The sequence below is a fragment of the Opisthocomus hoazin genome, chromosome 3 (assembly GCF_030867145.1).
Source record: "Opisthocomus hoazin isolate bOpiHoa1 chromosome 3, bOpiHoa1.hap1, whole genome shotgun sequence".
Classification (NCBI taxonomy): Eukaryota; Metazoa; Chordata; class Aves; order Opisthocomiformes; family Opisthocomidae; genus Opisthocomus; species Opisthocomus hoazin.
This window is the reverse complement of record NC_134416.1, coordinates 5,624,996-5,639,272: the sequence shown is the minus strand read 5'-3', so window position 1 is coordinate 5,639,272 and position 14,277 is coordinate 5,624,996. Positions and strand designations below refer to the sequence as shown.

General features: G+C 39.4%; 1 protein-coding gene across 3 annotated transcripts in view; it reads right to left on the bottom strand.

Moving 5' to 3' along the window:
- Window positions 1-14,277, bottom strand: part of TRAPPC9 (trafficking protein particle complex subunit 9) — a 553,794-nt gene that overhangs the window by 492,371 nt on the left and 47,146 nt on the right. For all 3 annotated transcript variants that reach the window (XM_075415508.1, XM_075415510.1, XM_075415509.1), the window contains 2 exons: window positions 7,427-7,553; window positions 364-509 (listed from right to left, as the gene is read on the bottom strand). In XM_075415508.1, coding sequence (XP_075271623.1) covers window positions 364-509; window positions 7,427-7,553 — 273 coding nt within the window. The remainder of the gene's footprint in view (window positions 1-363; window positions 510-7,426; window positions 7,554-14,277) is intronic.

Sequence of the window (14,277 nt, the reverse complement as noted above, 5' to 3'; positions counted from 1 at the left end):
TCATCCTAATTTCAAACCCCAACAGTGCATCTGTCTCAGGGCACCACACAGGACAAGTGACTAAGCTGGCTGCTGCTGAACAGAATGTATCAGAACTAAGATTTCCCCAATTTCTCTTTTGTTTGAGAAGGAAATTAAACTAGTTTGTCTCCTCTGAAAATCAATTTTATCATCTATGAGACTTTATTCCTCTTTTGAATTTGAAACTGTCCCACGGAAAATAAAGCTTTGCTCCTTCAGAACTTCAGGCTAAAATGCTGATTATTTCCAATACAAGGAAGTAATGTTCAGGTTTGCTTTCCTTGACCAAGAAAGACTTTCTCATTTAAAAAAACAATGGAAAATACTGCCAAATATTCTTACCTATTTTCTTACTTCGTTCTTCCCCACGGTTGTGCGCGATAATTGGAGAATATATGAAGGGGCTTTTGGTTGACACGTTCTGGCCAAGCAGACTTTTCATTTTGTGAGGTCGGAGACTCCTCGGGAGGTTCAAAAGCTTCACAGATCTGTTGAGTAAAAAGAATTTTATAATATTTTACTTTATTTATTCTGTTTTATTTTATAATAGATGGATGGATTAAAAATTAACTGATAAATACTAAGTAACACTCTCAGTAGGTACTGATTAAAATACCTGAAATGGAAAATGTGAAGTAAACACAGTACAAAAGAAAGTAATACCAACCCAAGGAAAATGAAGGCAAAGTTTCAGAAAGTTCTCATAAAACAAATACCAAAGGAAAAACATCTTCTGTAGAAACCAACAAAACCCAAACTAGCCAGATAGGTGATCTGAAATTCAGCTATTAATTTCCAAGTGAAGTGCAGACTGAACAACAGATACACCACAAGTCCAGGGCAGAAAGCAACCGAATATTTAACTTCACCAAACAGAAGCCAGACAAAATTTAATTGGACAATGTAATACAATTAAAGAACTTCTCCAAGGTGAATAAAACAGATTGTAAAACACCTAAAATGCACAGCATTGCTTCTGGACAGAAGGAAACGTCCCAGAAATCTGAGTGGGTTTGTTGAATGACCAGAAAGCAATTACAAATAGACATAAAACAAATGATTTGTGAGACTATATCCCTGTTACAGAATCACAGAATGTTCGGGGTTGGAAGGGACCTCTGTGGGTCATCTAGTCCAACCCCCCTGCCGAAGCAGGGTCACCTACAGCAGGCTGCACAGGACCGCGTCCAGGCGGGTCTTGAGTATCTCCAGAGAAGGAGACTCCACAACCTCCCTGGGCAGCCTGTACCAGGGCTCCATCACCCTCAGAGGGAAGAAGTTCTTTCTCATGTTCAGATGGAACTTCCTCTGCTTCAGTTTGTGCCCATTGCCCTGTGTCCTGTCGCTGGGCACCACTGAAAAGAGTCTGGCCCCATCCTCCTGACACCTGCCCTTGAGGTATTTATAAGCATTTATAAGATCCCCTCTCAGCCTTCTCTTCTTCAGGCTGAACAAGCCCAGCTCCCTCAGCCTTTCCTCGTAGGAGAGATGCTCCAGTCCCCTCATCATCCTTGTAGCTTTCCTGTTAGACCCAAATCCCTATAATACCATGCAGGGAAATCACTGGCCTTCCAGTGCTGATGGGGAAATTAAAGACTAAATATTGGGCATAAAAACAAGCAATAAATTAGTGGATAACCAGTAAAAGTAGCAGCATTATAAAAGCTGTAAGAATCCTAGTTACTCATAGCCAGGAAGGAGCAAGGAAAGTAAACCCAAAAGGTCAATAAAGGCACTATTCAGTATCACAGCCATTTTGCTACAGTTTATTAAGCTTGATGTATTTGTGCTTTTAATGAAGAACATCATCAAGAGACAAGAATCTCCCCTCTATAATCACTTATGGATTAAAACTATGACTTTTTAAACACTTGGTTTTCAAGTGAAAAAAGAGGTTCCTATAGAATAAAAGTACGATTTTTGCTAATTGCTAGAGGCATCCCACCACTCTAAGGTAGAATGAAACAAAAATGAAATAAAATGTTGACAAAACTTTCCAGCAGTAAAATTTGAAAAGATACATGAAGATACAGCAGGCACATACCAAGACACGAACAACATCAGAGTCCAGCTAAAGCCTTCGGAGACTTCTAAAGCCAATTAAGAGGCCAAGAGCAACAATGCTAGAAAAGCCAAACTTATTCAAAGATTAACTCCCTTCTTCCCCCCTTCCCACCTCCCACAGTAAAACTCCTCTCACTGAAATTCTTTGATAATGCTGCAGTAAACCAAAGAGGTTATAAATGTTACAGTACATGATGAAGTTATCATGTTTTACGAAGTTCTTCAAATACTATGACAAGGATTGGGGCCCCAAGAAAGAAGCCTGCCTTCCTCAAGCTGTAAAGGTCATAGAAACAACTTAAAATCAAGTGTCTTCACTTGGAAAAGCAGGTAAGTATTCTTTTACATGTTAAAAGAGTTTTGCATCATTTACAGGATAAAACTGAATTAATTCACTTGCCAAAGTTACAGAATTATATTTAATTTCAAGACAATAAACTATTGCTGAAAACACAAAAATAATCTAAGTCCTCAGCACAGTAAAGACCAGTTGTATCAATATCCCACTAATAAAAACTACATACATACAAGAAAACAATTTGTTTTTAAAACTTCCCAAATCCTTCAAGATAATGTGCTACTGCTGAAAAATAATGAGGCTGTAAGAGTAACACTACACAGACAGGTTGTCTCTGTGATATCAAACACCCAATAAGAAGTTACCAGATAACACTACAAGTAGTTCAGAGCAAGAAATAAATCATATCCATATATTATCTGTTGGAAATACTTAGTGTCAGCATCGCAATCAAATGCAAAATAATAGCCAACAAGTAGGAGGAATAAAGAGAAACTATGACAGATTCCTGAGGATTTCATATTTTGAAACCTCTTCTGACAGAATTTTGTTACAAATCAGAATGCAACTTAAAGCAAAACATGTAAATGATACTTATTTGAGGAAACAAACATTAAATTTGATAAAGTGATAATAAAAAGGAATTTTATTTTATGTATAGAAAGAAGTGCTTTGGCTTATCCATCATTATTATCTAAATAGATAACCTTTTTTATCTTAATGCATGACAGTGGAAGCAATGTTCTTCAACCACAGATTAGACAGCTGTACCCTCACAGGTCGTATATAGAATATTAATTCCTTTGTGTGAAAAGCTTCAGTAACGTACATTTCTAGCCCCTGGCCCAGCCTGACTGAATTCAAATGAGTGACAATTAGGAATTACAAAATAATTTCACTAGCTACCCAGAAGATCAAAATCTTGTATTTGGAAAAATTTGTGTTAATTAAAAACAACCTTGCTTAGAGGGGAAATGATAAAAATGTCTTAAAACCCTAACTCAGAGGGAAGGAAAAAAATGGCACCACATAAATTTATAGTAAGAAAAGTATATGATGACAACTGAAAGACATCAGTGGTGAAAAGGAAGAAAATGTATTCTTCCGTTAAGCACATTAGTAAGAAAACAAATTTTAACACAGGTGAATTCTGAAAATGGGAATAGTGCATCTATAAGAGTAGAAAGACAATAAATCCTTCTATTTTGTATTACAGAAAATACTAGTTGATGATTTTATATGGAATACTTTCCAATCCAACACGCTTTTAATTTCTGAAGCTTCATCAAAATAAATAAAAATTCATCAAGGAGCTTTCCAGATTGCATTACAGTATTTGAAATGTCAATAAAAAAATGCCCCAAATTCCAAAGTCTAAAAGAAAAGACATAAAAATATGATAATATTTAAAGCACATCAGTAAGACACCAAGCATCTAGTTAAAAGGCATGATACACACAAAAAAAAGAGAGTCTATAGAGAATACAACACTTCATCAAAGGACAGCTAGACATGAAATATTAGTTAACACAAGTAATGGAATATAAAGATTTTGCCAAGCCAAATCTCTTCTTTTGCTTTATAGGTACGGGGGAGAAAAAGGTAACAGTGCAACTGTGTTCCAATTTCGCTGCGGCATTTAAATATTTGACAGTATTTTGATTAAGAAATCTGCATCCAAAATACGCACCTCACATTAAATGGATTAAAAACTAGTAGACCATGAAATGCCAACAGTAAATAGAAGGCAGCATCATCATCAGTAAATGTGTATGTTTCTAGAGGGCTCTAGCATGGATTGAATCACAAGCTTAGGTTATTCAATGTTGATCAAAACCACATTTCCACACATTTATAATTTATGTCTCAAAAATTAACATGATTTAGCTCAGAGCCCTGCAGTCCTGCAGCAGGCTATTTTCCAACTAGCTCGACAGCTCTACGACACACTGGGTCTGCTGTGTAGATGTCACTAGAGACTTTATATTTAGTCGCAACTAATATTCCGTTGGATTACAGATTTTCATCAGTATGGCTTTCATAGAACTTTCAAAAGACAAGAAGGGGGAGAGGAGCATGAACAGCAATTCTTAGCTGTTAAATCATGTTGATGTTGAGTTCCTCACCCCATGGCAAAGCAGCAGCAACTATTTTCAACACTCCAAGCACAGCCAGGTCAGCGCAAGCTGACAGTGTAAATGCAGTGCCCGGATGGTGAGCGATTCCTTAAAGGTAGCCCTAGGAATAAAAAGTAAGTATCACAGAACCATAGAATAGTTTGGGTTGGAAGGGACCTTTAGAGGTCATCGATATAATGTGCTTGTCCGTTTCTCTCAGCATGCAAAAGATTTTAAGTGAGGCAGTGCCTTTCCCATTGAAGTCTTGGTAATCTGTTGTGAAAGTTTTGACTGGCCTCTATATGCATGACTCCTGTAGAAGAGGATTCGATCAGCATTTCCCGTATTTTCCAGATCAGAATTTTCTTCAATATTCAGCATGGGGAAGAACAAGAAAATGTTATGGAATACATCCAGTACAATGCACCTCCTCCATGGTTTAAAAGTTAAGCAGAAAGCAAAAACCTGAGACTAACTCAGCATTTAACAATTTCCAGCTAAACACAACGCTGCTTTTTTAGCGCAAGTTGAGGGTTAGACTCATAAGGAAACTTTAGCATCACGTTTCCACAGCTCTTTGACCACCAAGGCAGACAGATACCATACACAGCCAGATAAAGAAAGGTAGTTTTGGTTTTATATTATGTAATACTAAGATTATGCCTAGAACAGAGATCTGCAAGAGGCACTAAGTGCCTGACAGCACTCCTGCTCTCAAAAGAAGGTATTTTGCCTTAAAAAAATTTTCATGGAAGCTTTTCCTCTAACTTCTCTCTACAACCACGTAACTCGAGTACTAGAAAGGACTATACAAGTTTGCTTAACTAACTTCAATATTTTAAATACTCTTTAATTTTTCTTTTTTAAAAAAAAAAAAGGCTAGGTTAAAATTTGCACTAAATCTGTTGTCTAAAAACTTTCAGAAGAAATACAGGCGTCCTTCATGTATTTAGCTGGGAACCTGCCTTCAGAATGCACTTACCAGGGAACTGATTTAACACAGACCCAGTTACCTGAACTTGTCATTGGACATCTTTAAACTCAATGGAAAATGAGTCCACATACTCCAGTAATTCAACTCATCCTAAAGCAGAAACCTGGAAGTGACTACCTATGTGTCTTGACTTGAAATATGATCTAGGATAGTCAAATAAGATTAGTTCAGCTCTATCCATAGATTTTTTTGTGAAACTAAATCAAGCCCAAGGTCAGCTGATAATAAATTCATCAACTAACTTTCCCACTGTAATATGTAGCTTTGGTTCTAACAGTTACGGTTTTGGCATCGTGTCCCCACACAGCGTGTTTTCCAGCAAAGAAGCCGATACCAGCTGCAACTTCAAAGTATGCACTTGCACCACTGAACAGGCAGCACAGAGCAGGCAGCTGCAAAGTCATCCCAGTTCACTTGTGAGGTCTAACTGGATCCACCGAGGGAACGATGCTGGGAGACCTGAGGGGAGATGCATTTTTCCCCTGTGAAAAGCGGGGTGGCCTGGGTAGCTAGTCAGTGCACAGCTTTGGACTTGGCCCAACCAGGAGACAAAACACTGTTTCCAGGACATCACTGGAAATGGTGTGACCGTTCCGATTCTGCATGCAATTCCATCTGACCGCATACAACCATATGCTCCAGTCAAACATGTACCTTAAGCAAGCACCTCACACACAACTACTTGTTAGAGTGAGCACACCTACCATGTTAAATGCACTACAGAAAGTTAGACAAGGGCTCTTCAGAATCATGGAATGGTTTGAGTTGGAAGGGACCTTAAAGATCATCTGGTTCCAACCCCCCTACCATAAGCAGGGACACCTTCCACCAGACCAGGTTGCTCAGAGCTCCATCCAGCCTGGCCTTGAACACTTCCAGGGAGGGAGCATCCACAGCTTCTCTGGGAAACGTGGGCCAGTGTTTCACCACCCTCACGGTGAAGAACTGCTTCCTAATATCTAATCTAAATCTGCCCTTTTATAGTTTAGAGCAGTTCCCCCTTGTCCTATCACTACACACCCTTGTGAAAAATCCCTCTCCTTTCTTCAGTAAATGCGGAAAAAAAATGAAAATAAGTTAGACAGAACATGGTAAAACTCATTGTATCACGAAAAAAGGTCATTTTAGAGACTAAAAGTAATCTGAAAATAAATATAATTTTCACTTTGGTTATACACTTGACTATCTCTGTATGATACCAGAACTCTTGCCTCATTAAATGTTTGAAAACATCCCACTGAGAACTCCAATCTCTGAGAACTCTTTTCAGTAACCTCTACCATATTTTTTCTGACTAGCAATTATCTTTCCTTCAAAAAGTCACTTCTTGAAAAAGATTTTCTTTTAGCCTTTTATTATTGATGCCCAATGACTCTTTTCTCTCTCTCTCTCTCTAATACTTCACGGTAGGCTTTAATTCAAACAAGGTATTATTCATTGAACTGGCTGCACGATGTGCCTTGGCACACAGGCACAAAAAGGAACATAGATTTAGAATAGGCCTGTGAAGATGCCAGCCTGAAAACGCAGCATCTGGAAAGGAACAGCTACAAAATGCATCAGTTCCAGCTATGTTCCAGGCTCCATAGATGGAGAGAGCAGCCAACTCATGGACCTTCAGTATGATGAGGTATCCAACTTAAATCTCAGCTGCAATTACAAAATACTTTTCTTCGACTGTGTCAGAAACTCTTGAATGACAGCACATAAAAAAAAAAAACACTCTCCTTCTGAAACTAAAGGCCACAGAAAGTATTTTCTGCTCAAAGGCTCTATTTTTGCCTAAGAACTTCTCAAAGCAATTTGACATTTTGACATTTTTTCATGTTATTGTGAACAACTTGCGTAAACTTAGAAGATACATCTTTCCAGTATCCTTTAAAATTTGACAGGTACTGTGTAAAAGTGAAAGACTGTATTTTGGAGTCTTACCTCACAATAGGCAATTTGGTGAACGGCACAGGAGGTAACTTCAAACCATCTGGCAGAGTGATGAATTCCATTGTACCAGGGCATTTTGCTGTGTAGCTTTCCAAGCTCTGTGTTACATCTTTCTTTTCTAGAAAATAAATATGTTTAAAATAAAATTTGGAAAATTATTTCAAACTTACATGTAACAAAAGTTTAAGATGAAGTTACAACCTAAAGTTTTACTTGATTTTTTGTATTTATACAAAGTAACTCTAATCGAATGCCAACTAATTTTTGCATGCTTGCATGCTTAGAGTTATGCTTCAGAAGCCTTAATGGATCGATAAAATATAATTAAGTGACCTTAAGCAAGACAGTTTTCTGGACTTTTCAGAATTTTTAAAGTGTCAGTCTGTGCCTACTTTTCTTTAATTTTTTCATTGTCAAAATCAAAATTTCTACAATTTATCTAGTAAATCTACATATCCAACAGAATTGGTCTCAAGCATGTTAAGGTTATTAATAATAGCATTGTTATGTGAACAAGCCCTGCTTTGAAACATTAGCTGAAACAATACCAAAGGAAAAGAAGAGAAACAAATTACTTTTGATGTTATCTTGTGTTAAAATTACCTAATTCTTCACATAATTGTACCATATTGTGCTACTAAATCGTAATAACCAGTAAGAAATCTTTTCTTTTGTTTATCTTAAAAATACAAGAACATTCAAACATACGTTATCTTCAATAACGTATAACAAATGCTTATGAATTTTATCCAACAAATACAATTGTGCCTCCAGGAAAAAAAGCCTATTTGTAAATACACGACCTGAACACAAAATTATATTTCTCTGATGAAATGGGAGTCTGCAAATAGAAATAAGCCAGAGAGTGTGTGTTTAGAGGGGAGAATGAGATAGTTGAAAAGTCTTAGACCCATATTGTTTTAAAGCACAGTGAACATTCCTCCATATATGTGCTACCAATAAAAATAACTATTCAATAACTAAACTGCTTCTAGAAAATACTTCAGAGATCAAAATACTCAACAACAAAACAAACTAGAAAAGGGAAGGGTGATAGCAAATACCACCTTTAAAAAAAACTGCTTAGAGAAGTGTATTGGGTTTATGCAGCAACATTTTGGTAACGCGGGGTGCTGCAGGGGTGGCCTTTGCAAGAAGAGACAGGAGCAGTTCCATGTCGGAGAGAGCCAGGTCCAGCCAACTCCAAAATGGACCCGCTGCTGCCCAAAGCTGGGCCCATCAGCTGTGCTGGCGGCACCTCTGTGGTATCATATTTAAGAAAAGGTAAAAAATGCTGCACAGCAGCTGTGAGAGGGAGGAGTGAGAAAAATGTCAGAGAAACATATCCTGTAAACCATGCCATTGCCCGAAACACCATCTTAGGCCTCGAAAGGCACAAACATCCACTGATGTTTGTGCTGCTCACATCAATCCAGCTTAGTTTGTAAGCTTGACAGAGCACTGGAACAGGTTGACGGAGCACTGGAACAGGCTGCCCAGGGAGGTTGTGGAGTCTCCTCTGGAGATATTCAAGACCCGCCTGGACAAGGTCCTGTGCAGCCTGCTGGAGGTGACCCTGCTTCGGCAGGGGGGTTGGACTAGATGACCCACAGAGGTCCCTTCCAACCTGGAACATTCTGTGATTTTGTGATTCTATAGTCTTTCAAAGCAAATAAACATTGATTGTCATCACCTTCACTATGAAATTAACATCACATAACTGTCAAATTGCCTTGCTCGTGTCCGTGTTCCACTGGACCATCTCTTGAGCCACTCACCGTATTTTAATTGCGTGTCGGAAATGCTCCCAAAAAATCCATTATTAGACATACACATACACTCCGATCAGCGTAGCGCAGTCAGGAGTTGTAGTGGTTCAAGACTGAGTATTTTCACAGAAATTTCAGGATACAGCATTCAGGTTGTTATTTGCCACGTGACATAAGCAAGGGCACATAGTACAAGTAGAATCCATTGAGACAGAAGTCATCACAGCTACCAAGACTGATGAAGACAACGCTACAGTATGCACTTCATTCTGCGTGAAACTGGAGGCTTGTCATTCTGGAGAACTGGCTTTCATTTCCTAGTGTGAAACACTGTCAATTATTGTATTCAAAGCAAGCATGCTGCCAGTTGCAAAAAGAATTTGTTTATAGATTTGAGTCGCATTTTTATTTCACAGTAGAAGCTCAGCATGCTTTCTGCAAAGACAAGACTAAACCAAGACATTTTTCTATGCTGATATTGTATGAAATGCGGTTTAAAACATGCTGCTGCCAAGCCAGCAGCTCTATTACTTTTTACTTAGCATCTCAGCTGTAATGCAGTGCTAAACGAATCTACGTCAACAGGACACATCAAGAAGCATTCATGATGCAGAAGAGCAAGAGCTGCATGATCTTACTGAGAGTCACTTCTGAAAGCAAATGCCGGAGCCCTTGTCCCTTCACTGAGCAGCTCTGTGCTACCTGACCTCTGTGGTATGAACGAATGATAAAAACTTCTCTGCTTAGTCAAATTTGCAAAGCCTAATACCTGCCAAGAACCTGCTACAGGCTGCTACTTTCAAACAGTTCTGAATTCTCCTAGCATCTGCCTGGCTGTCGTCATATTTTGACACAATCAGGAACTGCACGAACCTCCTGAGAGGATCTATTCAACTACTAACTCTCCTGACCCATAGTTTAGAAGACTTTGAATGAAAGAGTTATCACCATTACTTATTTTTCTCTTTGCAAAGAAGAGATAGAAAACAGCTGCTCTTGGAGGTCTTTACCCACCTAATGCCTTCATGCTTGCGTATGTCAGCAGGAAAGCAATCACCACTTGATCCTTGACCTGTGCATTCACCTTAACAGCTTTAAAAGCCTGCACTGCAGCTGGAAACACTGCTGGATACTCTTGTGCAGGTATTACATAAACTCATTTATTGCGTGACAAAAGATGATGGGTTTTCTCATCTGGAATAACTACATTCATGATTATTCTTTTTCTGCAGTTTCTCTCCTCAGCACAAGAAGGACGTGGAACTCTTGGAGTGGGTCCAAAGGAGGGCTACAAAAATGATTCGAGGGCTGGAGCACCTCTCCTATGAGGACAGGCTGAGAGAGTTGGGCTTGTTCAGCCTGGAGAAGAGAAGGCTGCGGGGAGACCTGATTGCAGCCTTTCAGTACTTAAAGGGAGCCTATAGGAAACATGGGGACAATCTTTTTAGTAGAGACAGCAGTGACAGGACGAGGGGTAATGGTTTTAAACTAAAACAGGGTAGGTTTAGGCTAGATATAAGGAAGAAATTCTTTACAATGAGGGTTGTGAAACACTGGAACGGGTTGCCCAGAGAGGTAGTGGAGGCCCCATCCCTGGAAACATTCAAGACCAGGTTGGGCAGGGCTCTGAGCAACCTGATCTAGTTAGTGGTGTCCCTGCTCGCTGTGGGGGGGTTGGACTAGATGACCTCTAGGGGTCCCTTCCAACCCAAAACTTTCTATGATTCTATGATTCTATGATTCATTGGAAGATCAGGATCACAGAACGGCTGCAATTAAATAACACTGAACAAAGCCATAGTCAGTACCGCCACTCGAGCACATACTTCTCAGTTTGTTCAGTAGAACCTCATACTACAACTTCCCCATTTCATACCAAATTGTTCTCATTACCTTTTTTTGACTGCTTCTGACAACTGAAAATTTTGCAAGTCCACCAGTATTCTTCGTAATTTCTTGCTTAACTACTTCATGCCAACACAATGAACATTGCTTTTGTCCCAAAGCTGCTTCAAACCTTCCTCTAATGTGAGAACACAAAAATCTGAAAGCTTCAGCTGCACAATTAGAAACCATTTGTGACTGAAAGCTACTAAATGTGAAAAAGAAAAGTCTTTCTGCTAGTTTCACAATAATATGAATCACAGAATCACAGACTGGTAGGGGTTGGAAGGGACCTCTGTGGGTCATCTAGTCCAAACCCCTTGCAAAACCAGGGTCACCTACAGCAGGCACCACAGGACCTTGTCCAGGCGGGTCTTGAATATCTCCAGAGAAGGAGAATCCACAACCTCCCTGGGCAGCCTGTTCCAGTGCTCCGTCACCCTCAGAGGGAAGAAGTTCTTCCTCATGTTCAGCTGGAACTTCCCGTGCTTCAGTTTGTGCCCATTGCCCCTTGTCCTGTCGCTGGGCACCACTGAAAAGAGTCTGGCCCCATCCTCCTGACACCCACCCTTCAGATATTTATAGGCATTTATAAGGTCCCCTCTCAGCCTTCTCTTCTTCAGGCTCAGCAAGCCCAGCTCCCTCAGCCTTTCCTTGTAGGCAAGATGCTCCAGTCCCCTCATCACCTTTGCAGCCCTCCGCTGGACTCTCTCCAGACCAGGACAGGAAAGAAGGTCAGTCATAGACTAACATTTTTAAGCACTTCAGTAACTGTGATTTAACAGTATCACACAAACAGCATTTCATGCCTTGGCAGGTAACGGAGAAAATTAAAACACCACAATTGCTATAACTGTATGTTCTAGCTCTCTAACACTTGAACAAATTTAAAATAGCTGTGCTCGCTCTCAGTCACTACCCATTAAAAACCAAATCGAATATTAAAAATATGACGTTTTTTCTCTGGCAAATAACCGGTGGATCTTGTGTTGATCAAGTCATTGGGTCCCTTGCAGAACAACCTACAGCAAGGTAGAATGAAAAAGGGAACGTTTTGGGTCTGACCTGCCAATTACACTGGAAGATGAACAACGTTCTGTTTCTTTATGCAGCTGGCTAAAATACTGAAAAAGGAAGTTGGGAAACAAATAGCTAAACGCCTTCTGACTTCAATTGTCTCCTGCTGATAAGCCCAGAATCCAAGTTTTAATAAAAAAAAAACCTAGTGCCCAGGGTTCTCTGTGCTGGCTAAGCTTTTCCTTCCCCTTTGAAAACAGCAAATAAGGTTCACAAAGGAAAAGTCTGAGGAGTCCTCCTGCAGCAGTGAGCCCCTGAGAAGTGGCAGCCAGCTCCCCCACCCTACTCTCTCAGGAACAGTCAAACGTCTATAAATTACTAGTAGTAGGTAACAACATAGGAAAGTCTGCCTGACAGCAGAAAAAGCGAGAGAAACATTAGCTTCTGCACCCAGAAACACAGGTATTTCCTTCGCAAGAACAAACAAACAAACAAACAATTGCTTGGTGAGCCCTCTTTACCACTAGAGAAGAAAAAAGTCAGCATCTGCTGCCAGGGAGATCTTCAGCATCGAGACGCAGTATGTTCTTTAAATTACAAAAGAATCTCAGAAAGGCCACAAAATACATTAAGACCCTCACAAAAACTGAAGTAGAAATTAAGTATTCATAGACAGTAACCGCTACAAAGTTTTAACTTTGAAGTTAATCCCTAGATTATAGCATGTATGCAAAGGTCGTAATGACCTGTCAGGTAGTCCCTCAGCTCTACTTTTGGACAGACGCAGACAGGCATCCTATCTGTATACTCAGTACATCAGTCCTCACTACCACAAGCAAGGTGATGTTGTAAGTGAAGTGCCTTAGCAAGACTTGCACGATCAATCCACTAATTCAGTATTTCGGTTGTTTAATTCAGCAGAACAGAGCAGGTCTCTAATTTGCAGGCAAGCATCACCTGTTTTTCCATTACATTAAGTCTGGCAGGTATTAGATGACAGCATTTTCTACAGTTTTTCTACAGTTTTAGTAAACAAACAGCACCTCTAATATTTTTCTGCAAAAATACACGGAGCAAGTAAACATGACTTCAGACTGCTCAGAGATCTGATACGTGAACAAGTTGCTCTGAAAGCAGCACGAGGAATGCTGGGTTTTCATTCCAATGTTCTCTATTGCAATAAATCTCAGTAATGACCTGTTTTGATACTGCCCTGAACAGCTACATTTCAGTCTCCTACCCATATTCATTAGGTCATCAGTTAGACAGGAAGCAAGCTGACAAAATGACCAAAATGAGTGAGAATTAATGTTTTTTTTTTCTTTGCCTCCTCAGGGCACTGTTCACATCTACCTTTTCTAAGTACAAACAACTGTTATAAAACTAGCACAAAATTAACGTCTCTGATCTGTTCTCCGCACCACCTTTTCTCAATAGACTCAAAAGCTGGTCGTATGGGGAAAACCAGGAGGGCACCAGCAGACAGCACAGTATATGAACCCTGCTTCTTTGAGAAATCAAGCAAATAAGTCTCTAAATAAATATGGTGGAGACTAAAACGAGTAAATTTCACCGTTTGACATGAAAAAGAGCAGGAACAATAAGAAAATAATTAATCTATGCTCCCCAGAGAGCTAGACCCACTTTCATGAACAAATCATCATGAACACTGTCAAAGAAAGTGGCTCCATCCATACAACGAAGAGAACGAGAGCAAAAGGATTCAGTTATATGTTGTGTAATAGTTCATCTTTGAGAAATAAATTATCAGCTTTACTGCTAACTTGGGGAGGGGGGGGGAGAGAAGATAATCTTTCCAACATAACTAAAAACAGAAGAGTTGTCTGTTAGAAGGAGAATGTTTTCTGCTTCTAAGATGACCACCACAAAGACAGCAAACGGGAAGAGACTGAATAAACACACTACAGTCTTCTATTACAAGATTTTTAAGAATTGTAGAAAATGTGTACACATTAAGTCACAGCCAGTTTGAAATTCACAGCTAGCACAAAAATATCTTTAGATAAAATCTCATGAAAAATTGACATTGCTGAAGTCAAGAGTTCAGAAACATGCCATTAAAATTTCAATATCTACTTCTCTACCACCTCTGAGAACTTCAGATGTCTGTACACTTTGAACACTATAAAAATATGTTTTGTACATACAAAA